Genomic DNA, 25,739 nt, shown 5'->3' on the forward strand with positions numbered 1-25,739 from the left:
GCTCTGTACTCTGGGTCAGCAGGTGACCTCGATACAGCAGAGTTGGGGTGTGTGTCCGTCGCTGACCCCTGGCCTGTACTCTGGGTCAGCAGGTGTCCTCGATACAGCAGAGTTGGGTGTGTGTCCGTCGCTGACCCCTGGCCTGTACTCTGGGTCAGCAGGTGTCCTCGATACAGCAGGGTTGGGTGTGTGTCCGTCACTGACCCCTGGCCTGTACTCTGGGTCAGCAGGTGTCCTCGATACAGCAGAGTTGGGTGTGTGTCCGTCGCTGACCCCTGCTCTGTACTCTGGGTCAGCAGGTGTCCTCGATACAGCAGGGCTGGATGTGTGTCCGTCACTGACCCCTGGCCTGTACTCTGGGTCAGCAGGTGTCCTCGATACAGCAGAGTTGGGTGTGTGTCCGTCGATGACCCCTGGCCTGTACTCTGGGTCAGCAGGTGTCCTCGATACAGCAGGGCTGGATGTGTGTCCGTCACTGACCCCTGGTCTGTACTCTGGGTCAGCAGGTGTCCTCGATACAGCAGAGTTGGGTGTGTGTCCGTCGCTGACCCCTGGTCTGTACTCTGGGTCAGCAGGTGTCCTCGATACAGCAGAGTTGGGTGTGTGTCTGTCGCTGACCCCTGGTCTGTACTCTGGGTCAGCAGGTGTCCTCGATACAGCAGAGTTGGGTGTGTGTCCTGTCGCTGACCCCTGGTCTGTACTCTGGGTCAGCAGGTGACCGCGGGCCGACAGGATGGGTGTGCTGGAGCAGCAGAGCGGCTTCCTGCAGCGGTGCAGGGAGTCGCGCCGCCTGGTGCTCATCATTGTCGCCATCGCACTCCTGCTCGACAACATGCTGCTCACCACTGTCGGTGAGGGCAGTAGCTGGCGATAACACATGCACCTGCCTTCGCGTGGCAGCTGCACATGAATCGGCCAAAGGGGCTGAGAAAATGCCTCACCTCATGCTGTTGGTTTGGAAATTTAAGCCAAAAGCGTTGTACTAGCCACACATAGGGCCGCTTGCAGGTTAAATGTTGGGGTGTCTATTGAGAAGGGTTTTGCCAATGAGTGCCACTGAAATTAACAAGACTGGGCCGATATAATACTGTTGAGTGAATGCAAGCTTGCTTTGACGAGCATGGTTCCCAGCTTTGAAAAACTGGATGCCATGTCCAACAGCCTCCTCGTGGTTGCACCCAGGCTCAAAATAACATAACTAATTCGCTCCAGTTGTCGCATGTTGAAACGGATGCAAGAAATTGTCAGGCCATTGATTCGGAGTAATTCTGCAAGGAGCAAGTACCGTACGAAAGATTGCGCGGCTTTCATGAACGGGCACTTGTGGTTACGCACTTTCCTCTCCCATTCGTGGTGACCGCACATGACCCGGAAGTACATATACCGTTGTGATGAATAGCCCATGGTCATATTCATCAAACTAAAGCATCGCAGATCCAGGGAGTGCTACTCATTTAAACCAAATACAGCGATCACCAATACTGAGTTTGTGAAAACTCTGCTTTCTCAAAGCTTCATACAACATTGTCGCGTGTCAAGCTCTCAGTATTCAGCCATAGACGCGTGCATGACCACGTTACGCTTATCTGTACGGGTCAGCCAGCTGTTGCAGCATGCCACGGTGGGCGTGTGGGCTCGTGTTAGTCGCTCGGCTTTGTTCCAGTGCCCATTATGCCGGAGTTTCTGTACGTTCTCCACCACCGGAACGACAGCCCGGCCGCCGCCGCGGCGAACACACCCAGTTCGACGCCGCCACCGCCACCGGCGGCCACCACGGCCGCGCCAGAGACTTCATCCAGCGCACCAGTGACGTCAGCGACGCTGGTGACCGGCTGCAACTGCACCCGCAGTCAGCTGGGGCTGCCGCCGGCCGGGGAGGATCCCGGAGGAACGGCCGGTCAGTCTGAGTCGGAGTGGAGCTGGACTGGCTGGGATTGGCTGGGACTGATGTGAGCCTTCAAGCATCTACAGATTGGTTTCTTTCTTGCGCCCTGCTGTTTCTTTTTGTTGTTGTTCTGCTAGGTCCTGGCTCACGTACGCTTTGTTACTCGTGCTAGTGTAGATCTCGTAACTCGCAGTTGTTTTATTATGCTTATAAACGAGGTGGCTTTGCTATCCTTTGTCGCGTGGTGGAAGAATGTTAGGGCTATGCCCATCGCCATTTGCGGAGTGATCAGCCCTCAGATAAATGACATTTCGACCAGTCGTGTAGCTTCCTATCCAGTTGAAGGGCTCCAATCTCTCCCCCCCCCCCCCCCTCAACTGTAACAAGACAGTGTATGAAATCTGCGGAAACCCTACTTTTCTCATAATTGGTGTGGATGGACATTAGTCACGTTTCCCTGTTCAGCCCCCGAATATATTTCGCAAAACCTCACCTCTCTTCTGGCCTTGGGATATTTATCTAGAATTAAAGCGAGGTACTGCATGTGCTAGCTTTATTGGCTTGCCTCCACTCACATTAGCTTAAATTGCAAAGAAGGATTGCCTACGCATTCTCTCTAACCGCAAGGTAACTGGTCCGTCTCAACCGCTGCCTTCAACAACGGCCGAGACTACGACGCTGAGCGAGGAGCAGATCAAGCACAAGGAGCTGGTGGAGGAGAACGTGGAGGTGGGCGTCATGTTCGCCTCCAAGGCGGGCCGTCCAGCTCGTCACCAACCCCTTCGTTGGACCACTCACCAACAGGTGAGTCATGAAGCTGCGGCTTAGATAGGATACCAAGGCACGGACACGCCGGCAGGTCCAATCTGCGACGATGAACGGACGTTGGCCTGCCGGCTCTGTTTGACCTTCGCAAGGGCGGGAGGCCTCAGGGGCTGCCCGGGGCTTTCCGGAAGAAACTTCGAACCGCTTAGCGCAGGCTGCAAAATTGTTTTGAAATTGAGTTTGAAGTGTTTTTAATCATTCTGTAAAGTGTGCAGTGCTGTCGTCACAGTTCATGAGAAGTCCCACTTGCTGACGTCATGTCAGCCGCGTTTGACGGCCCACCAGCTGTCAACTGACGGTTCTCCAGCACATGCGTTTTTACACCGGCCCGTTTTATCCGGGCACAGAACACGATTACGCTATTCTAAAAATACGATTGGATTAGGTCGCTCAAGTTCAACATAGGTTAGGTGGGCCAGTTTACAACCCACACAAATATTTCGTATATTCTTGCATTCCATGTTTGGTACCGGTGTGACCCGATTGTACAGTCTGAGGTCACATCAGCATAGACTTACCGTTGGTGCATGATTCGGTGCCACTTGCAATGCATGACAAACCTCTGACATGGCATGCACGACTGCTCACACAGGTCACTAACACTGGACACAGTTCTGCACGAGATGTGATGTGTTTCCCCCTTACCTCCAGCATGTTCCCTTCTCACGATAGTAGACGGCGCAAGATGCCCCCCCTCGTCCAACGAAAGACTACAGTCAGGTAGTGATTCGTGTTTTACTAATGTTGATCGTTGACATTGTAGGGCCACAAAGCAGCTCCTCATAATGCTGTTGGAAACGACGAGCATTTCAGCGACTCACTTTGCTGAACGAGTGAAAGGAGCGTTGACATCATACCATGCCACGTCATGTAGTGCACAATCCGCCACATACCATGGCATGTTCAATGTACACCACGTCACTGCCTCTCGTCTGTCAAAAATGCTACGCAGCATGCGACGCGCGGCCTGTCACTTGCAACACCACCATGTGCCAATCGCAGCATGGCTGTCTGTTCGGCTGACGGGTGGCCGGCTGTCGTCGGTCACGCGGCGTCTCCGGTGCCGCGGTCGGTGCCGGGGGCCGGACGGCGGTGCCGTCTGCGTCGTTTGTGCCGTTGGCGCCGTTTGTGCCGCGGCCCGGCCGGCCGATACGGGCTCGCTGCCGCTCACGCTATTATCGATTCTCCGCCGTATTATTAGAGACAGCGCACGGATGCCGGAGATGCACTGCTCGTAGGGGCCGGGGAGGGACACTGAGCCCGGCCCGGGGAGGCACACCGCGCCCAGCCCGGGGAGGGGCACCGAGCCCGGCCCTGGGAGGGACACCGAGCTCGGCCCTGGGAGGGACACCGAGCCCGGCCCGGGGAGGGACACCGAGCCCGGCCCGGGGAGGGACACCGAGCCCGGCCCGGGGAGGGACACCGAGCCCGGGGAGGAACACTGAGCCCGGCCCGGGGAGGGACACCGCGCCCAGCCCGGGGAGGGACACACCGAGCCCGGCCCGGGGAGGGACACCGCGCCCAGCCGGGGAGGGACACCGAGCCCGGCCCGGGGAGGGACACCGAGCCCGGGGAGGGACACCGAGCCCGGCCCGGGGAGGGACACCGCGCCCGGCCCTGGGAGGGACACCGAGCCCGGCCCTGGGAGGGACACCGAGCTCGACCCTGGGAGGGACACCGAGCTCGGCCCGGGGAGGGACACCGAGTCCGGCTCTGGGAGGAACACCGAGTTCGTACGGGGCAGGGACACTGAGCTCGGACCGGGGAGAGACACCGAGCTCGGACCGAAGAGGGACACCGAGTTCGTACCGGGAAGGGACACCGAGTTCGTACCGGGGAAGGACACTGAGCTCGGGCCGGGGAGGGACGCCGAGCTCGGTCCGGGGAGGGACACCCAGCTCGCACCGGGGAGGGACACCGAGCTCGGCCCGGGGAGGGACACCAAATCCAGCCTGAGAGAACATTTTCAGGCGGGAGCATAACCCCCAGAGCTCCACTTCGGCTACCACACTGCTGCTGACAAATTCATCTGATAACGTAAGCGCAGGTGGTCATGCAAAAGCTTCGTTTATTTGGTCTTTCCCTTTCATCCCAGATATCACGTGTTAATAGACGCCGATGTCGATTCCGGCACGCATAAAACGAAACGCAAAACAAATGGATCATTCAACCAGAATCTTCATAAACTTAGTAGGAGCCAGATCTCGCGCGGCGCACAGAGCCCCGCGCTGTCTTAGAAAGGACGCGGCAGGGTAAAGGCCTGGGTTGCCCTCTCCGCCAATCCTGTCCGCCCGGCGGGGATGGGGCCGGGCCAGCGTCTCCGCCAATCCGGTCCGCCCGGCGGGGATGGGGCGGGGCAGCGTCTCCGTCTTTATTGCGCGCCGTTCTGTTTATTTCGGCCGCGAGTGGTGCCGATATGAGCGGGCCGGGCAACGGCATTCTTGGCGCCGGGGTCGCCATCTCGGCGGAGGAGCCCGCCGCCGCCGCCGCCGCGCCGTTTAATGGAATGGGCTCGTAACCGGCGCGGAAGGCGCGCGGCTCGAATGCGTAATCGCTGCCGCCTTTCAGCGGCGCCGTGACAGACTGCAGGACCAAATGAGGCAAGCGGCGGCGCACTGCCGCGCGGCCGGCCGGCATCCTGATGGGTGCTCAGCCGGTCGTGTACGGCCCGGGGGTGGTGGGCCATCGGGTGCGGTGTGATTTATCAATATTAGCAGGAAATAATTATTTTAGGGAACGTTATGAATATTTGGCGCGACGTAATCCATTGTTTCTTGCTAAGGCTTCACGATCACTCAAGTGAAAGGTTTGTGTGATGCAGTAGGGTCTTTCGAGTTCCCATTACCGTTCACATTCCCAGCCGAATCCCGTTCAGTGTATGCAGACTGAATCCCACGCACTGCCTCATGGGGCCCGGTTAGGATGATGATGATTGCGGTTTTCGGGCGCGTCAACTACGTTTGCCATTTTGTGGCCGCCGGGGGCCACCTTAAGATAAGGTGACCGCTCCCATACATTTACCACGCGCTCCCACTCACCTAATTCCCAAATGCACGAGCAGTAAGCCAGAAACCCGCTGTTTGCATCGGTATGTAAGGCAATGTGATTGCAGCTGCGGTACACTTCGTGTCTCCAGCGATATCCGGTTCTCATTGAGTCAGGGGTGAGATCGACTCTTCAGAGCACCGACTCACCCATAACTTATCTAAGAGGGGGGGGGGGGGGGCTAAGCCTCCGACCAGGAAGTCTCCCGGGTGAAAAGATATTTAGTTACGTCGAGTTGGAACTCTGTTTTTCTTCTTATTTTGACGACTGAGACGCTGCAAATATGGATCTGAGTGTTCCGAGGTTGTACGTTGTCTGCCGCTGCGCAACGCCAGAACTGCCTATGATGAATCGTATGTCGCTGCTAGTGATGTACGTAAGTCGCTCAATAATTTAAACCAAAAACGACATAGGAAGGGTACCCGGCCTCAAAGGAGAATGTGGTTACATAAATGCTGCGTGATGTAAACATGACGTTGCAAAGGACTTTTGAAACTCAAAAATAAAGTCATGAACGAAAGGGCCATCAAGGCACGAGGACTTTTACATCAAGTACTTTTTACTTTTATATATTAGCAAGTCTCAGAAGTAAACATGTAACGAATGCATGCCAGTCCACCTATTGCGAGATAAAGGAAAGGAGAGAGGAAGAGAAAACAAGAAGACATTATGAGCACGTGCAGGGACACGCGGCGTCACGGCCGGCACCGCGCTTGCGCATGCCACTCTAGCTGGCGAATGTTCGATGACCTGATGACCTGATGACCCCGCCACCAAGTTCGCGCCCTGCTATACTGCGGCTGCTGGCAGCGGCAAAAGTCAGGGCGGCACCGACATCAGCTTCACAGTTTGCTTAGTTCAGGATACATTAGTAAAGAACTTCAAGGTAGCAGCATTTCCTTTAACAGGCACGTCTGACACATCAGTAGGAGAACTCCTTAAAGGCCGGAAGAGCCTCAAACAGCTGGGTCCTCCTTGAAAGCCATCAGGGGTATCTGTTATTGGCAGGCCATGATCCTTCGCACCAACCAGGAGACCTGGCAGCGCGCCGCCAGAAGGGGACCACTTCCCGGCCAACGAGAGAGACTTCGGCGCCTAGCACAGAGATCTCCCAGACCTGGCCCTCTTCCACCAGCTTTCCTTCCATCTTCCTGGCTCTCACGCTCCTTTCAGTCCGGGTCTGGGTCCCTCCACGTTCTGTCATATCTTGCTATATTGCTATCTCCATTTTGTCATATCTCGTTATAAGGATTTGTCCAATTCTATCCTGGCCTACACCCACTGCGGCTGACATTGCCTTGTAAAGCCGATAGATGATGCGCAGTTATTGAGTGCCAGGCAGCATGGGCCAGCCGTCAATGATGACGTTATTGACGGCTGGCCCACACTGCTTGACATAGTCATTTACAGCTGGCCCACACTGCTTCACACTGCCATTTACAGTTGATCCACAATGCATGGAACTATGTACCTGCGCACTACTCATCGGCACTTTGTTAAACCCCCATGCCACCACTAGATGTCAACGCCAACGCCACACTGGCAGAGAGTTTGAAATCGCCAGTCCAGCGTCGCCAGGGCTGGCGTAGGGCTGGGGCGGATTGAGTGGAGGGTCACGGAGTCATGCCCCATCTCCATTTGGGAGGGGGCATGACATGCCCATGGGCATGGAGGGGGCATATAAATATCTCCCCGAAGAGGCCCAAAGTCGGCTGAAGGGGCCCAAAGCCGGACGAAGGGGCCCAAAGCTGGGCGTAAACATGCATTTTTTAACATAAGACAGTAAAATTGTGCATCGTTGGGATTCTAGGCATCCAAGACTAGTCGCAAGCGAAAGTGAAGGGCCCACGAGTAGACAAAAACCATTCTTCACTGATTGAGAAGGTCATGGCTGGGATATTGTAAGAGTCACTACGCTGTCCGGAGGCGCCATGCTGTTTCGGGGGAACCTTACGCCCACTTACAGGTCGGTCCGATCACTGAGCCTTTCATGCTGCACTTACTTTCTGTGCATTTGCCTGGAGAGCCCTGGGCTGTTGCTTGGACTTTTCCTCCTACCGTACCGGGACGCTGTTGCCAGTCAGGGGCCTGGCGCAGATTCTTTCCATCGTCGCGCTCAGGGGCCTGGCACAGATTCTTTCCATCAGCCCGCAAGGTTCTGCACGCTATAGCCGCGGGCTTCACATGTTAACCTGCCGGGATATTCTCGGTTGTTCAGAGGCCTTTCACGTAGGTTTCGGTGAACTTACCGACACACTCGCGATATGCTCGTGTGCCCTCCACATTGATCTAGGGCCCTTTCAATTAACTGTCACTTGTTTAGGGCCCTACACTCTCAACGGGGGCCCCATCTGTTAACTTGCTTGGGCATACTCGGTCGTTTAAGCCTCATCCGTTTGAATGAAGGGTCCTACGCACTTATCGGGGCCCTTCTTTCGCTTCCTCGGCCACACTGGATTGCTTGGGGGCCCTGCACATTGGGTATTTGAATTAAGGTCCCTACGATCCTGTCGGGGACCATCTGATATCCTGCTCGGGTACATGCGATTTTCTTGGGGGCCCTCCACAATGGATCTTGGGTACTTCTTTTCTGAATGGAGAGCCCTACGCTGTTGTTGAGGTCCTATCTGATAACGTGCTTGGGCACATTCAGTCGCTCGGGGGTCCTCTACATTGGGTCTTGGGTACTTCCTTTTTAAATGGAGAGCATGAGCTGTTGTCGGGGGGGGGGGGCTATCTGTTAAACTGCCCTGGCGCACTCGATCGTTTAGGGGCCCCTTACGTCCTAACGTGGGCATTTCTTATTTGAATGGAAGACCCGTTGCTCTTGTAGAGGGCTTCATCTGTAAACTGGCTCAGGCGGGGCCCTCCATGCTGTGCCTTGCGTTTCTTATTTGAATGGATGGCCCAATGTTTTTGGCAGGACCCCATTCATAAAGCTGCTCAAGCCCGTGGCGGATACAGGGGGGGGGGGGGGGGAGTAAAGGCACTGGACCATACCCTTTGTGTCGCGAAGCAAGCAAAGAGCCCATGAGCAAACCAAGCTCATTGTTCGCTGATTGGGGTGTTGATTGGGGGAATTTGGGTTCATTACGCTATCCAGAGACCTAACGCTGTTGCCCGGGCCTTATATGTCCACTTGCTGGGTCAATAGGATCACTAAGGAGCCTTCCACATTGCCCTTGATATCTTTGCATTTTTCCGCAGGGCCCCACGCTGCTGTTGGAACGCTGTCTGCTTATTTATTTCGGCAGTCTTGATCGATCAGATTTTCCTCCACGGATTCTTCCCATTCCAAAGGCTCTATACGCTTCTTCCTGAGCGTCATATGTCAGGGTGCACTCAGTTGCTCAGGGGCTCTTCGCATTGGTGCCAGGTTCTTTCTACTTGCTCGGAGGGCCGTGTGCTGTTCCTGGGGCTCACACAAGGTAAGGTACCGAGCCATGCTATGCTCAGGGACCCTTCACTTTGAACTATGGCTATTTCCCTTTGATATCATTTGCGGAGAACCCTTCACCCCTACCGGGGCCCTCTCTTCTAATCTGCCTGGGCACTCTTGATCGCACATGTGCATTAATTCGTTTCATTGGTCTTCGGTTATTTTCCTTTACTCAGAGGGCCCCGTTCTCTGGCCAGGTCCTATATGTTAGCCTGCCGAGGCACTCCTGATCGTAAGGGGCCAACCACTTTGGTCGTGGGTTTTTCTCGCTTGCACCGAGGACCCTATAATTGTTGACGGAGGCTTCTTTGTTGGCCTCGCCCGGCACCCATGATCGCTCAGGTTTCGTCCCTATTGGCCTACGTCCCTCTGCCTTAGAATAGCATTGGGATATGCGCCGATGAATTTTTACGCGCAATCGTCGAAGGTAATTTCACGTGTCGCCGACGCCCTATGCGTCATTTCCCTCGGCTATTGCATCGTGTCACTTATTATATATATGACATGATAATATACATTACATAATGATATATATATATATATATATATATATATATATATATATATATATATATATATATATATTGTGCGTCACTTTCTTAACGCATTCTGAATGCTGGAATATTTTGTAGTCTTTTATAACAAAGGAAAACCCTGCATTAGTCATTCAGCCGTCGGCTGATCACGTCGACCAGCCGGCTTATTCAGCAGCCGACTTTAGTTTATTTAGCCTGTTTTTTTCCGGACCACTCGGGCTAAAATGAAAGGACTTACCATGATTTGGAGAAAATGAATAAGTTCCATGCGTGGGCACACCTAGCGCGCCTAGTTTTTTTTTAGGGCTGCGGACAGTAAGATGGGTTTTCGTATTTACTATCATGTATAACTACATATGCCTCATCTAATTTTCGCTTATCTACCAACCTATTTTGTTGCTGTCTTGCATTTTTCCTTTGTCGTTGTCTGCCCACGCGGAAAAAAAGTATGTCATGTGTCCTCATTTGTTCTATCGAAAACGAACCTTTCTTCTAAGTACGCTTGGAGATAACTGTTAACTTAAATAGCTTTATTTGTCTCTAGGTCTGCTGTGGGGTGCTTTTAAAATAAATGACCGCATCGTTACTCTCAAATTTGGCTTAGACGGAGTTTTGAAAACAATAGCGGTAACTTTAACAATGCTTAGCTAGTTCAGTGACACTAGAAACCGTATCGGCATGATCGAAGTCCCAACTAACAACCCTGCAATTATCTGGTGCGGTGCCGTCCGGCAGAGGCAGAAGCGGCGCGCGGAGGACGATGGCCGCTTGCCGCAGCGGTGTGGGAGGGGCCCGCGTGGCCTTTTACCGCGATGAGGCCGCGCCGGAAGCTCGCCCATGGCCTGCGGTGTCCGTGGTGACCGGATGGCCGATTCAATCGCCAGAACTCTCATGGCCTGTTCTGTTTTCCAAGCGTCATGCATCCCATGATCAACGACACGGGGTCTAGGTCTAGACGGAGACCCTATAACGGAGTCAGAAGTCATATCCACGGTCTGCTTGATGCCGATCAGCCCACAGGAATCACAGCAGGGGTCTGACCGGCGGGCTTCAAGCGCGGCAGCCCCCGGACTGGTGCGGTCATCTGATACTGAGCTAGAGCTGGCTGCGCGGCAGCACTTAAAACAGCCAGGGCCAGCGCAGCTGGCAGGCGGGCTGAGACAGTCAACAGTCGGGGTCAGCGTGGCTGTCAGGCAGGCTGAGACAGTCAACAGCCAGGGTCAGCGTGGCTGGCAGGCAGGCTGAGACAGTCAACAGCCAACGTCATCGTGATCGGCAGGCAGGCTGAGACAGTCAACAGTCGGGGTCAGCTGACCGGCAGGCAGGCTGAGACAGTCAATAGCTAGGGTCAGCGTGGCTGGCATTCAGGCTCAGACAGTCAACAGCCAGGGTCAATGTGACCGGCAGGCAGGCTGAGACAGTCAACAGCCAGGGTCAATGTGACCGGCAGGCAGGCTGAGACAGTCAACAGCCAGGGTCAGCGTGACCGGCAGGCAGGCTGAGACAGTCAACAGCCAGGGTCAGCGTGGCTGGCAGGCAGGCTGAGACAGTCAACAGTCGGGGTCAGCGTGGCTGGCAGGCAGGCTGAGACAGTCAGCAGCCATGGTCAGCGTCGCTGGCAGGCAGGCTGAGACAGTCAGCAGTCGGGGTCAGCGTGACCGGCAGGCAGGCTGAGGCAGTCTCTTGTACACAGACAGATGCTCGTGGCCGTTGGATAGCCTGCAGGACACTGTGACCTCCAGACAGGGTGGCATCTTAAGACAGGTCATTGGGCAGCCCCACCAGCGAACAAACTGGAGGGGCCATCAGACAACCCACAGGGTAATGTGATCCATAGGACGACCGGAGTGTGTAGACAGCCGATAGGACAGTACGACCCGCAAATAGACTCGCAGGCTGCCAGCAGTCTGCAGGGCGGTACGAACAGAACACTGCCAGTAGTCTGTAGGGCGGTACGACCCGCAGACAGACTCGCAGGCTGCCAGCAGTCTGTAGGGTGGTAACGAACAGAACACTGCCAGCAGTCTGTAGGGCAGTGACGACCCGCAGACAGACCTGCAGGCTGCCAACAGTCTGTAGGGCGGTACGAACAGAACACTGCAGCGGTTCTGTAATGCGGTACGACCCGCAGACGGACCGGGGACGTCAGACCGGGTATCGGGCGGTGTGACCCACAGAGAAGCCTGGGTCAGCGGACAGTCTATGAGAAAGTGGACCCACAGACGGGCCGGGAGTCGGAGAGCCGTTGAGACTCGCAGACGGGCGGGTCGGACAGTCGGGTGTGGCCCACAGACGGGCTGGGGGCAGGAGAGCCGTGTGATTCACAGACGGGCCGGGCCGGACAGCCGGCTGTAACCCACAGAAGGGACGGGGACTGGACAGTCGAGTGTGGCCCACAGAAGGACGGGAACGGGCCGGCTACCCAAGGGGGGACCGGACGGCCGGCTGTAACCCACAGAAGGGACGGGGACCGGACAGCCGGATTTCTGGAGCGGCATCGACCGTCCGACCGGACTGCCAGAGGGACTAACGAGCCCACTTAGTGAATCGCCGTCAGATCAATGCAAGTGAGCCATCGAGCCCACCGACGGCCCAGACGCTCACTGGGACACTGAGATACTGAATGGGGGAGACCCGGGTCTGGGGAGACCCTGGCTGAGAGAGACCCTGACTGGGGGAGACCCTGACTGGGGGAGACCCTGACTGGGATAGACCCAGATAGATTGGGGAGGCCTTGACTGGGGGGATTCTGACTGCGGTTTGGATGCTGGGTGAGAGACTGAAATATTGACTGAGATATGGGATCTAAATTGGGAAATGAACACACAGACGGGAGGTAACGACCGAAATGCGAAGGTGGTTCTTGGGAGGCGGCGACCATGGCTGGCAAATGGATGAACCTTCTGGTACATGGGGACCCTGGTATACATATCATGTATGTGTATGGAAATTTTGACAAGGGGGGGAGCGGAGGCGAAGAAACGAGAATGCGGAGTGGGATATAAGATTTGAGGAAGACTTTATATGTATATATATATATATATATATATATATATATATATATATGTATAATGACTATGATGTAAATGGCGATATCAGCGGACACCGTTGTCAGAAATACAGAAGGGACAGCGTGACAACAGTACAATGCATTGCTTTGTCTGTAGGGGACTATGAAGACCACTTCACATGTAATAACGTATATGGTTATTTCAGGACTTTTCTGATGTTGTAATCAAACTCAAGGGAGCCTCAATGAAACTCAAAAGGGAATTGTGCCAGTTTGAAACGATGGTGGCATAATAGCCGAGTGATTATCACCTGAGCCTCCCCCATGGAGGACCCGGGTTCAAATCCCGACTGCGCAATGACCCTGGCCGCTTATATAGTGACCTTAATCGCTGACCTGCTCTAATTATATATATATATATATATATATATATATATATATATATAACTATATGTATAATTTATATATAATGTAATTGTATATACATATACATATATTGTGAGACATCCCACAAATTGAACAGAATTAATTCGGAGCAATCTTTTTGAGTCCAAATTTTTGATTTCCGAATGCATGTCATATAACCAATAGACATAATAGGCCAAAAGACGTCCATCGTCTGCCTTCACGACGTATCCAATCTCAACTACCTATCGGAAGCAATGCTCTTCTCATGACCGATGCGTCAAGGTATTGAGGCATGTTGGCGTCGACTGCTTCAGCATCCTTATACAGCCCACGAGATTGCTGCCAGGTGCAAACAAGCCCTGCTTGGCGAAGTTATCGGTGCATGTACTGTGGTTATGTATTCCCAATTTTTCACATGCACGCACAACATATGTGGAGTCTGCCGCAAACATAATTTACTTGTTGGATCTCTCCGGCCCAATCATCATAGTAGTTTTACTCGTACAGTGATAATAACATCATGTCTAGTGCTTATTCGTGAAAATTTCGGCCACCAGGTCCGACATGTAATAGTGCAATCTCACCTGCAGGATCGGCTACAGCATCCCGATGTTCGCCGGGTTTGTCATCATGTTCCTCTCCACGCTGAGTAAGTACGGACTCACCGGCCGCGCCAGGCGTCGTGGAGTCTATGTTCAGCATTCCGGTCACGTTCGGTGAATATATAGCCAGCGCTGGTGCCAATGTTGATCCGTCCCGATAGCTCAGCTGGTTAGAGCACCCGCTTTCCGATCCACTCATGAGCGGATCGGGCGTGTGGAGTCTAGTCGCTTGACGCTCGCTATTTTCTTAAGTCCTCGCTATTTGCCCCTGACATGTATGGCCTGTGGCCGGTTGCAGCGGCCGTGGTTAAGGTCGGGTGACGTCAGAGGGCAGGAGGAACCGTGTGGAGCATTGCGGCACCATAAGCCCTTGCCGCAAAGTTATGCCGTCGATCTAGCATTGCGCGATTGGATGGTAGGAGTCAGGCCTTACACAACAGCAATGCTTAGCGTAAGCTTGGATCCCAGACATCCATTCATTACAATGTTGGGATTAAATCTTTAGGAAGTAAGTTTAAAACGGGTCGGTAACCGTTTGCACTCGGACATTAGTGAACAGGCTTGTGTTTAACTGCCTTAACTCTGAGCGAGGTCGGAAACGACTAAGAAATCGTACAACTTTTGCGAAATCGATACCGCTGAACATTCGTTTGGCCTGGAACCCGAGTGAAATCAGTTATGGGCAGGAGTAATCGATGGGCCGACTCAAGAAGAAATGAAAGAGTAACTCCAAGAGAAAATTCGAGCTAAAAAAACAGAATGTGCTCTAATAACTTCTCCCTTACAGGAAGGATAGGTCTCAACGCCTAGTGCGGCTCTTGACTTTTTTAGGTGAAATCAGACTCGACCTGAAATTACTCTGCATTGGTCGGAGTCGGAATCGGATTTGAGCCAAGGCACCACCAGTCGGAATAGGAATCGATTCATCTGGAGAGAAATCAAGCACCAGCCTGCCAGTGGATGTGATTTATATTGCTCGATGTTTGTTTATGCTGAGATCTATTTGCATGAGCTCAGAGGTCTATGCGGGATTTCGAATTGGGGGGGAAATGTCAAAAAATGTCACTGAAAATAGAGTAGCACGCCACAGGCACGTGGTATTTCGTGCGCGGCCCAAAATAAGATCGTATGTTCTCCATCTTTGCATTTGCACGTGCCTAAAATTTTTGAGTATCAACATTTGTTCACACACATATCAAAACATGCAATGAATTTGATAGTGGGGAGATGCGGGGGGGGGGGGGGGACGATGTGCTGCTGTAGCCACATCAATACGCCACTGTGCGATGCTGCAAGTTTTGGCGTCAGGAATTTTGTCTTTCCAAACAAGCATTTGGTCAGAGGACAAAGCCAACATGACTCGGATGAATGCAACATAACTTGGCCTCTTTTAGCCTGGAGTTGTTTCTCATATTCAACAGTGCTTAACTCTACTACAACGCAAGCGTTCTGTTCATGGCCCGTTCATATGACTCGACCAGCGCAACACAGCTGAGCACTCCCCCCTGCCCACTCCGTGGCGTCGATTCAGCGGTGATGGCCGTGTTTCAGTCTTCGCGTTCGGCCGGACCTACCCAGTTCTCTTCATAGCCAGAGCGCTCCAGGGCGTGGGATCATCGTGCTCGAGCATCTCAGGTGACGTTCTCGGAGCTTCCACTCTGGTGCGGCCGGCCCATCGACCAGTGTCGGGTGGCCCGCGCCATGAGCCACGTTCGGCAGAACATTTCAAGTGCTCACCGAACATCACTGAGCATTTAAGTCATTTCCGTGAAACTTATCTCTCGTGACATCATCGTATCTGGGCATATACCTATTTCATTTGAATTGTGTAATATACATACATATAATGTATTTATATATATTGAATAGATAAATTTACTATACATTGTATAACTATTATACACACATGCATGATAGTCGTATAATATTGCATGATGTGCAAAAACGTTCGCCACTGGGCAATGAGCAACATTGATCGACCAGTGGTGTGTTTCGGGCCACTCGGCTGGTCCAGCGTCCCTGAGGCCGCTCGGTTCCCACTGTGCCGGCAGGCATGGGCATGTTGGCTGAACGGTATCCGGACGACCAGGAGCGTGGTAACGCCATGGGCATCGCGCTGGGGGGCCTGGCCATGGGCGTGCTGATTGGGCCGCCCTTCGGCAGCTTCATGCTCCAGTTTGTGGGCAAGACGGCACCGTTCATCGTTCTGGCGGTGCTGGCACTCGGAGACGGACGTGAGTGGACGTCTGTGGACGTGGGAAGACGGCAGTGGACGTGGGGGGACGGTAGTGGACGTGGGAGGACGGCAATGAACGTGGAAGGGTGGCGGTGGACGTGGGAAGACGGCAGTGAGCGTGGGAGGATGACAGTGGATGTGGGAGGGCGGCAGTGGACGTGAGAGGACGGCAGTGGATGTTGGAGGACATCAGGATGCATGCATGTACTTGTTGACGTCATGGAGTGATGCACTGCTGCATCGGCTATGAATCCAAGTCACATATCAGGGAATACATGCAACCATCATGCAGTACACCCACACGTTTAGTCAAGCAGTATACACACAAAAAACTCTCATGCGCATACCGACAAGGAGACACATTTCCACGGATTTCCAGTCGTGATCTACTCCGGCAGTCGATATGTCATATTTGTCATATGGGATTTAACGGTGTACGCAAACGTCCGCCATGTCTGCCCCGTGAGCTGAGGCGAGACACGTTATATAAGTTCGGTGCTCCGGTGGTGAAACCCCCCTTCCCAGGCCCGGCCATCGAGCGAGGTACGTGAAGCAGGTGGCTTTACCTCGTGCTACGCGTTCGGGCAGAACTATTTGCTCGTAAGCTAAGCACGGGCGAATCTTGCTCACCGTTTACCACAACGTTGCGCGCAAGACTCAGTGCGCCGTTGCGCATCCGTCACTGCGCAGTCAGCCAGCCTAGCTTCCTTCGACACATGGGACAACTCACGACTACCAGAGATAACACCGTGGACGTGGGGACGTCAGTGGACGTGGGAGGACGGCAGAAGATAGACGTGAAAAGGCAGTAGGAGATGGGCGCGATGGGATGTCAGTTGACGGGTCTCATAGGGCAGTGGTAAACATTCGTGAGCTGGTGGAAGTAGCCACCCATTTATACAGGCAAATCGTCCCATCATCAAAAATGTCTCCCCATAACGTTGCTGGAACGTAAAACGGAACGAGTTCGTGCACCAAGGGAGTACATTCTTTAATGGCGCACGCGACACCCTTGGGATGGGCATTTTCAGTCATTGCTCTGAAGCAAACACCCGATGTTCCAGTGACGTCACATGTTGGGATTAAATTATCACCATATGCTGCTGTACGGATGGCAAACCTCTGCTGCGGGCGGTAACACATGATAGCCTTTGGTTCAGCAGGCCCGTAGCCTGTGTCCGTGCACCCCTTGGAATCTGGGTCACACCTGCAGCCTCATTCCGTGCACCCCCTGGAATCTGGGTCACACTTGCAGCCTCATTCCGTGCAAACCCTGGAATCTGGGTCACGCCTGCAGCCTCGTTCTGTGCAAACCCTACACTTCAAATATAGGGGGTTCAATAACATTGAACGTAACCCTTTCTTGCGTTGAGGTCTGCAACAAATTGCAAGACGCCTGTCTCATACAAATTTCCAGCCCATAAAAATGGAGAGCGTTCATGCCAAGTGTACCCGCCTTTTTGTTGGGTCGCTGGTGCACCCCCTGGGAGCCAGGTCCGGTTTGGGCCAACTGGGCTGACCCATCACAATACATTGTGATAAGTAAAACATGATGTCCGCTGCTGAACTCCTCTCTGCCGGGGGCGCTTCAAGGCTTGGGCGAAGAACAGCGCGGTCGGCCCCCTGGCGTACCGCCGAACATGGCGGCGTTCGGCAACGTCGCATGCCGACCTCGCCGCATCCAGATGTTGGAGGATGCTTAGAACAGACTTGGGGAGTTGGAAGTAGGCCGTAAGAAGTAGACATGGGTGGCCAACAACGGGCAGGCATGAAAGGACAACACGGAAGTAGAAGGACGTGGGTGGACGGCACCAAATGCGTGGTGGTGGACGAACGCGGGTGTGCGGCGGTAGGCGGCCCGCAGTACAGCGACACCCCATGGCAACAGACGGACGGCAGTTGACGGGGATGGGAGGGGAACACAGGACGGACGTGAGCGGGTGGCAGTGAGGACCGCTAATTTGACGATCCTGAGCGGTTGGTGGCTCGCTCTGCTGCTTTCAAGAAAGTGTGAGCAATTCTCTCAGGCGTGCCTAGGTTGAAGCGAATTCACAATTACAAGCGACTCCCGATTAAAGTAAGTGCCGTGGTCCACCTGATTGCGCAAACTGAGAGTTCTGAAACTATCACTGAATTGCAGTCACCGTTTGTCTAGCATCGTAGCACGGGCTAGGACATCATTCAATCAGCAGGAGGGCGTCTTGTTTTTAATGGGTGAATCATGAAAGCCGGCAACGTCCACCCACCCGTCAACGGCTCCCGGTGCACCGCCAGTGCTGCAGCTGCTGATCCTGCAGCCGGGGATCCGCAAGCGCCCGGAGGAAGCGCCTTCCCTGAAGCAGCTGATCCAGGACCCCTACATCGTCATCTGCGCCGGTTAGTGCCCGCCGACCCGCAGGCACGGGGCGAGAGGCGGACCAGCCGCAAGCAGCGACGGTGTAAAGTCCCGTGATCCCATGGCAGTGATGCACCAGGATCCCGTGATCCTGTGACAGTGATACACCAGGATCCCGTGACATTGATACACCAGGAGAGCCACAGGCACATCCCCGGCCGGCAGCATAAGCACCAATCATGCGACTTATTAACCGTCATAGCTAATTTTCCAAAGCTTTCGACGGGAAGATTCTGCATTCAGGGTCTGTCCGCTGCAGGGCAAATTTCCGACTCCAGCGCGACAACCAGCCCGGGATTGGATCCAGCGGTTTAATCCGCTACACGCCTCAATGACAATGCTATAAACGCCGTTTTCATCCGCGTGACTTTTTTCTGGGGCCCGATACTGCACAACTCACGCTCCTATCTCACCGCCATGGCCGTTTTCCGGCAGGGGCCATCACCATCGCCAACTCGGGGATCGCCATGCTGGAGCCGTCGCTGCCCATCTACATGATGGACACGATGAAAGCGGACAAGTGGCAGCTGGGCGCCATCTTCCTGCCGGCCTCCATTTCCTACTTGATCGGCACAAACCTGTTCGGCCCGCTGGGACACCGAGTCGGCCGCTGGCTCGCCTCGCTCGTCGGCCTCGTCATCATCGCCGTCTGCCTCGCTTGCGTTCGTACCGACTCGCGCTCGTCTACCTCGTGTGCACGCGTTCCCTCACTCGTCTGCCTCGTGTGTACGCGTTCCCTCACCCCCATGCACCGTGTGTACACATCCCACTACCCGTATGCCTCGTATGTATACATCCCATCATCTGCCTGCCTAGTGTGGATGCGTCCCCTCATTCGTCTGCCTCGTGTGTACACATTCCATCACCCGTATGTTTTATGTATTCACGTAATTTCATCCGCCTGCCTAATGCAGACGCGTCCCCTCACTCGTCTGACTTGTATGGATGCACTCCCTCACTCGTCTGCCTCGTGCGAATGCATTCCTTCACTCGTCTGCCGTGTGTACGCGTCTCCTCGCTCGTCTGCCTCGCTGCCAACGCCGTTTGTCTCGTCCGTGCGAGTGCCGCCTCGCCTGCCAGCCTCGTCTGTCTTCCTCAGTGACAGCACGGATGTGTAGTGCGCGCCGGTGATGTCGTTACAGGACATATGCAACCCGGTGCTCCCGGCTGCGACCCTAGAAACCTGAGCTCCAGCACCTGGCATTGTGCACAGAGTACACTGAACCCAGCAGGCTGAGTGAGATCTTGTGATAGCAGTGCCGTAGCTTCATACATAACCACCGTGTCCGTAGTCGGTGACGCCAATGGATTCACGAGACACATAACGGCTTTGATAGACATGGCGGAAGTGCAGCCCTCCCCCCAAGGGAAGACATCGTACAACAGGTTAACTCATGCGAACTGCAGTGAGGGTATCTTGGCTCGGGAATCTGAGGGGCGGCACGGACCAGCCGTCCGCCTGAATGGCGTCTCTTCCAGATCCCGCTGGCCGTCAGCATCAACCACCTGATCGTGCCGAACGCCGGCCTCGGCTTCGCCATCGGCATGGTGGACTCCAGCATGATGCCGCAGCTCGGCTACCTGGTGGACATCCGCCACGCCGCCGTCTACGGCAGCGTCTACAGCATCGGCGACGTCGCCTTCTGCCTCGGATTCGCAGTCGGTTAGTGAGATCCCACACATATTTAGTCATCTCCAAGTCAAGCTGTGGCTCTGCGCCTTCGCTAGTGTACTTCCGCGATTCACGGCGACCAACTGGACAGACGGCATCCATGGCTCACTCGTTAAGTCCGTTTTACCGGAGTCAGCTGTCAGATCAGGAGATGCCAGCCTGAGCGGGCCATCCGTTGGCGGGAGTACCCGGGCAGGCAGAACACTCCGGCCTGACTCAGCCCACCCGCAGGTCCCGCTCTCAGCGGCACGCTGGTTAAGTCCATCGGCTTCAACTGGATGCTGTACGGCATCGCGTTCATCACGCTGCTGTACGCGCCGCTGCTCGTCTTCGTCCGGAATCCACCCACTCGACAGCCAGAGAAAAGAGGTGCCTCCCACTGGACGGCTGGCAGGGGGCTTGGCGACTGAGCCGGGCCGGTCACTGAACGCGCCACGCCGAACCGATGACGAGCTGTCCAACCGAACAACAGCCTGCGTAGGCCATACGCTGGCCCCAATACGGGCCTGAGACACAAACGCCGAGTCCCTACTGGCGTCTCGAAGCTACGACTGTATGCTTGTACTGGGGAAACACGGTCGGTAGGAGCTGCATCTTGAGCTAGGCGGCGCCGGTACCGTCGCCTGAAGGCTTCAACCCGGTTTGAACAGAAGCCGTTTCATTCGCCTGTTTTTGTCTCTGCAGACCATTCAGCCCGCTTTTTTCCTGTCTGATCATGCTGATTGGAAAGTGTGCTCTCGATCTCGGAGGCCTCGTTATCCAAGGCTGTTTTTGCGCGAGGCTAAATTGAATTTCAATTAGGCCCGCTGCGCGCTGATTCGATTGCGAGCCGAGGTTAACTAATGCGAATCTCTGGCCTGACATGCGCCGACGCTGTCCGCAGTCACTCTACAACGACAAGTCCTCTGTGCGCTACGTCACATACCAGAACGAAGAGGACGAATGATATCCGTGAGCTGCGGGGGCCGCGCGACCGGCGCGCCCCGCAGCTCGGCGCCGGAGCCGGCCGCGAGCCGGCAAACGAGCGGGCTCCGGCCGGCGGCGGCCGCGTCTGAGGAGGGGGCGGCCGGTCGCCGCGGCGGATGGCTGCGCCGCGGCGTCCGGCCCCGTCCGGGATCAGTGCCGCCGCCGCCCGCCGCCCGCCGCCCCGCACCGGGGCTCCACCCGACGGGCTGGTTGCCTGGGGACCAATCGATGTCGTGTTATCTGTGCGCGCTAGCGCCCTAGCCTTAAGGGTCCACACGCTGTGGAGGCGGCCAGGGCGGCGTCCGCCGGGACCGCGCTCCGGGCGGACGACGCGGCCGGGCCGGCGTCCCCGGCCTCGGCTGCCGACGGGGCGGACCGCCAGACACGGCCGAGCGCCGCCAGCTGCACCTCACGACCTCTGCCTCCGGCCTGCACCGCACACTTCCCACGCCCTACCCGCCGCACCTGCCCGGACCTGCCCGACTCGGCAGCGGACCCTTCTGCACGCGACACGCACACCGCGGCGCGCGCCCTCCGGCTGCCGCCCCGCCGGTGTACATTGCACCAGTGTATCCAGTCTTCCAGGCGGGCACCCGTCGCCTCTGCACGGTCCTCTGCCGGCTGGCGACGCTTCAGTCACTCATGCTGGTGTTTGCCCAGAGACTGACGCAGAAGAAATGTTCGTCGTAGGGATGGCGCGCCTGGCAACCGCACCGGCCACATACCGGCCACCATCCCATGGATCGATACACGTCATGAGCGTGCGCGTAGACCTCGGCTGACCAGCACACAAGATCACTCGATCTGGGCTACGATGTGCCCAAGTTATGGTCCATGTTACGGATGAGAGGCGCCTGCAGAGCTTAATTAAGACCGAGGCCACATCAGCCCATGGCATATGCACTCAGCACACGCCGCGCCCAGCTTGCTGCACTTGTAGCCCACTACCGCATCCTTTCCCGCCCGCCCAGCGCGCTCACGAGCTTGGAGGCTAGTCCTCAACCTTTGCGCCGTCCGTCTCACCGCCAAGCATCACCGGCCCGTTCAGGGAGCCTCTCAGAGCGTGTCGACATGCGAGCTCCTGCTGCCAGCCCGTTCCCGGCGCGTTCGGTGGTGGCCTGCGGCGGCGCGCTCCACGTCGCTCGCCAGTCACAGTCGGCCCCCGTCCGCCCGCCCGGCGGCGCCCCCTGTACGCCGCCACAGCGTGTCGAGGATGGTCTGAGGGTCCAACGATGTGCCGCAACACTGTTTATTGTTACTTGTCAACAAAACAAATCCACTAAAAACTAATAAAACGGTGAAAATCCCCAACCGCGTGTAGGTCATCGCGAAGAGGTCAGTGAGGGAACGTCGGACGCCGAAAGTCCGAAGACACCAGCCGTCACCGAGTGCGTGCGTCGGGGCAATGAGGCGATCCCCATAGGACGGGACTCGGAACGAGAACCGGTGCGCAGGTGCGTGACAAACAATCTCCCGGGAAATGGATGCCGCAGAGCAACACCGGAACACAATAATAGGTGGCAATACCAGATGGAATGTCCAACATCATGAGCATGGCTAGATCCGGTAACCGTGGGTAATCAGCCTCATGTCAAGAAAATCGGAAGACAACGCGGCACTCCTGTCTCCATTCACAAAAGAGGATCAGCACTTTCCTGAGAAAAAGCCTGCTATATCAAAAGTACAGATACGTCTGCAAAACGAGGTTCCTTTCCAGCGCTAATCCTCCAATGTCAGATGACTATCATTCTAGCCTGAAGGAATGCATGCGACCTAGAGCAACCGCATCCGATGTATTGATGAACAAGATTCTCTCTTCTCTTTCTCAGCTGGATAGCAAGCGTTCCGTTCTCACAGCGGGATGCGGGCGGGTCCGATCCCCGGCTCCAGCAGGATCGCTCTCAGCCACCAGCGAGGCCGGCGTCCGAGCTGTGGCCACCCACACCCACTGCGCGCGCCGGCCGCTAGCTGCTCTCCTCGCCGTCGGGCGTCTCGCGCTGCCGGAACTCGTGGTACTCGTCGTACTTGCGGCTGTCGCCGCGCACGCGGTCGGCCGGGTACTTGCGGGCGTTGTGCGCCATCTTGCGGCTGGCGGCGGCCGGCAGGTCTACGCCGCACACGTGCGACAGCCGCACCAGGTACAGCAGCACGTCGCTGAGCTCGTGCTCCAGCCGCTTGCGGTCCTGCTGGGACCAGTCGGGCAGCCCGGGCGCCACCTCGCCCCGCCACTGGCTGCGGCCGACAGGGAGCTCGTGTCACGCACTCGGAGGCGACTCGCCGGGCGCGCACGATGCGGCCGCGGGCCGACGCAGAACCACGGCGGCCGATACATACACATGTGACAGTCACACAGGCCCAACTATGGTGGTTATCAGGCTGTAGACACGGCACACGCTACGGCCGAGGACCGACGCAGAACCACGGCGGCCGATACATACACATGTGACAGTCACACAGGCCCCACTATGGTGGTTATCAGGCTGTAGACACGGCACACGCTACGGCCGAGGACTGAAGCAGAACCACGGCGGCCGATACATACACATGTGACAGTCACACAGGCCCAACTATGGTGGTTATCAGGCTGTAGACACGGCACACGCTACGGCCGAGGACCGACACAGAACAACGGCGGCCGACACACACACATGTAACAGTCACACAGGCCCCACTATGGTGGTTATCAGGCTGTAGACACGGCACACGCTACGGCCGAGGACCGACACAGAACCACGGCGGCCGACACATACACATGTAACAGTCACACAGGTCCCATTATGGTGGTTATCAGGCTGTAGACACGGCACACGCTACGCCCGAGGACCGACACAGAACCACGGCGGCCGACACACACACATGTAACAGTCACACAGGTCCCATTATGGTGGTTATCAGGCTGTAGACACGGCACACGCTACGGCCGAGGACCGACACAGAACCACGGCGGCCGACACAGACAGATGTCCAGACACACGTCACAGTCACACAGGGCGGCCTATGGTCACCAGGCGGCAGACATGGCTCGGATGGAGGTACCATGGCGCACGCCGCGGACGAGTGCAAACTCGGGTTCTTCATACACAAATAATTACACCAGCGAGGCATCACGCTTACCGGACGATGTGCCTCGTTACCAGCATTCCCTCTTTAAATCAAAATGTCGATGGCAATACCTCAACGTAAGTTCAAAGCAAAAGTGTTAACATAAACTGGATATGGCTGAAGGTCATTTATTTCGATATACGATCGCATAGGGCAATGCCTAGAGCGCTCGCCTCAACCTCTAGGGAGTTCCAGTAAGGATTCCGATCATGATACTTCTAAGAAGCTCTTCTAGAGCTTAAACGAGCTCGCGCATATGGAAACATAGAACTGCATTTTAGTGCACAAGTTCGTCAAGAGGAAGGGAGGCCCAGCGCACTGACCCCTCCCCCCCCCCCCCCAACCACACAGATCACACGCCCACAGACTGGACAGACGACCAGCCACTGTCACTGCTGCTCGAGCGCTGGCGCATCCCAGGCATGCGCAACAGACACGCGGCCCGCTCCCTGTGCGGTCGGCTCACACTGAGATGGGTTTATTTACACGGGTTCGCCGAGCCCATGGTAGGCACGGGCCATCTGTGCAGTGTTCAATGACACATCGCACGGTGCATCAAGCGAGCTCCGTGCCTCATGCGTACAGAGCGCGTGGGCCCGCGTACAGAGCGTGTGGGCCCGCAGTTCCCCCTTCGGGTCACGTGGAACCCCGACTTCCCACAGCCATAGACTGACATGCAGAGGCGTAGGAGAACTTCGAAAGCAGCACGAGTGGCACGTGCAGCCACAGGCCGCCGGCCTGCCCAGCGAGCCGGACGCCCCAAGCACTAACCAGTGTCATCTATTGGACAAGCATGGTAAAAGCTTCTGTTAAGTCCCTGGCAGCGGTATGTACGTTTCTCTGTCACCATTTACTAATGTAGCAAACGTTACTCTCAACCGCGTCTAATGCTGACAAAGGAAGAACAATCGAAATAAACTTCCAAGACGCCATGCCCGCCATACGTGTGCCCCCCCCCCCCCCCGCCCCTTACATACAGCCGATCTCTGCAAACATTTACGAAAAAAGCGCACAGCGTCCAAGCATAGTCCCACTTAAGCCCATGTGAGCCGACTGTAACCCGAGGACCCATGACCTCTGGCACGTGGCCGGAGGATGTGGCGTGACATCTTTGACGTCCAGTGGTGGATTACTGCCATCGGAAGAGGCCCACGACGTTTGACTTACAATATTTCCGAGAGCTCTCCGACTTCGCCAACCATCGCCAGCAGCAGATTCCTTGGTGTGTGGTACTGGTTCCAATCACGCTCAGTGGCAAACTGGTTCATGCTCGCTCGCCTGCGATCCCAGTGGAGGCGGGGGAGAGTTTGGTATAGTAAGTAACAGCTTACCAGGACAGAGATGCAAGTTGAGGGGCAGCAAAGCAATACAGGCTCTCATGATTTAACACTCAATGTCATCTGATGACATCAATCATGGAAAAACCAGATGAAAACACAGTACAAAGGCAGCATACCTTCAATTACGAACACGCCATCGGCGGCATGTGATCACAGAAGTCATAATGGATGTAAGAGCCATTGTCACTGTCTGGATACTATTCTGGTATAAATCAATGACTTGTTTAACTCCTATCACCATGGAACCGATGTAACTGAGCCTGACCAATGTGGTTGAT

The 25,739-nt window shown here is 55.6% G+C and overlaps 2 protein-coding genes across 2 annotated transcripts in view; one reads left to right on the forward strand and one right to left on the reverse strand.

The window, feature by feature from the left end:
• The window catches only part of LOC119098363 (synaptic vesicular amine transporter-like), a 31,216-nt gene extending 10,753 nt beyond the window's left edge, over positions 1 to 20,463 (forward strand). The window contains 12 exon segments of the mRNA XM_037221283.1: positions 712 to 851; positions 1,664 to 1,897; positions 2,513 to 2,533; positions 2,535 to 2,641; positions 2,643 to 2,689; positions 13,739 to 13,797; positions 15,302 to 15,385; positions 15,802 to 15,984; positions 18,261 to 18,362; positions 18,817 to 19,043; positions 19,861 to 20,044; positions 20,285 to 20,463. Of these exon segments, the coding sequence (XP_037077178.1) occupies positions 734 to 851; positions 1,664 to 1,897; positions 2,513 to 2,533; positions 2,535 to 2,641; positions 2,643 to 2,689; positions 13,739 to 13,797; positions 15,302 to 15,385; positions 15,802 to 15,984; positions 18,261 to 18,362; positions 18,817 to 19,043; positions 19,861 to 20,044; positions 20,285 to 20,463 (1,545 nt within the window). The 5' untranslated portion in view covers positions 712 to 733.
• Positions 20,464 to 22,238: 1,775 nt separating this feature from the next.
• On the reverse strand, positions 22,239 to 25,399 carry LOC119099506 (dCTP pyrophosphatase 1; the record flags this gene model as incomplete). The annotated part of the gene is given in 2 exon segments (XM_037222659.1): positions 22,239 to 23,251; positions 25,289 to 25,399. Coding segments are annotated over 2 exon segments (379 nt in total), but the record flags the coding sequence as incomplete, so codon positions are not given.
• Between the last annotated feature and the right edge of the window lie 340 nt (positions 25,400 to 25,739).

The sequence above is a fragment of the Pollicipes pollicipes genome, unplaced genomic scaffold (genome assembly GCF_011947565.3).
Source record: "Pollicipes pollicipes isolate AB1234 unplaced genomic scaffold, Ppol_2.1 Scaffold_4740;HRSCAF=5597_pilon_pilon_pilon, whole genome shotgun sequence".
In the NCBI taxonomy this organism is placed as follows: Eukaryota; Metazoa; Arthropoda; class Thecostraca; order Pollicipedomorpha; family Pollicipedidae; genus Pollicipes; species Pollicipes pollicipes.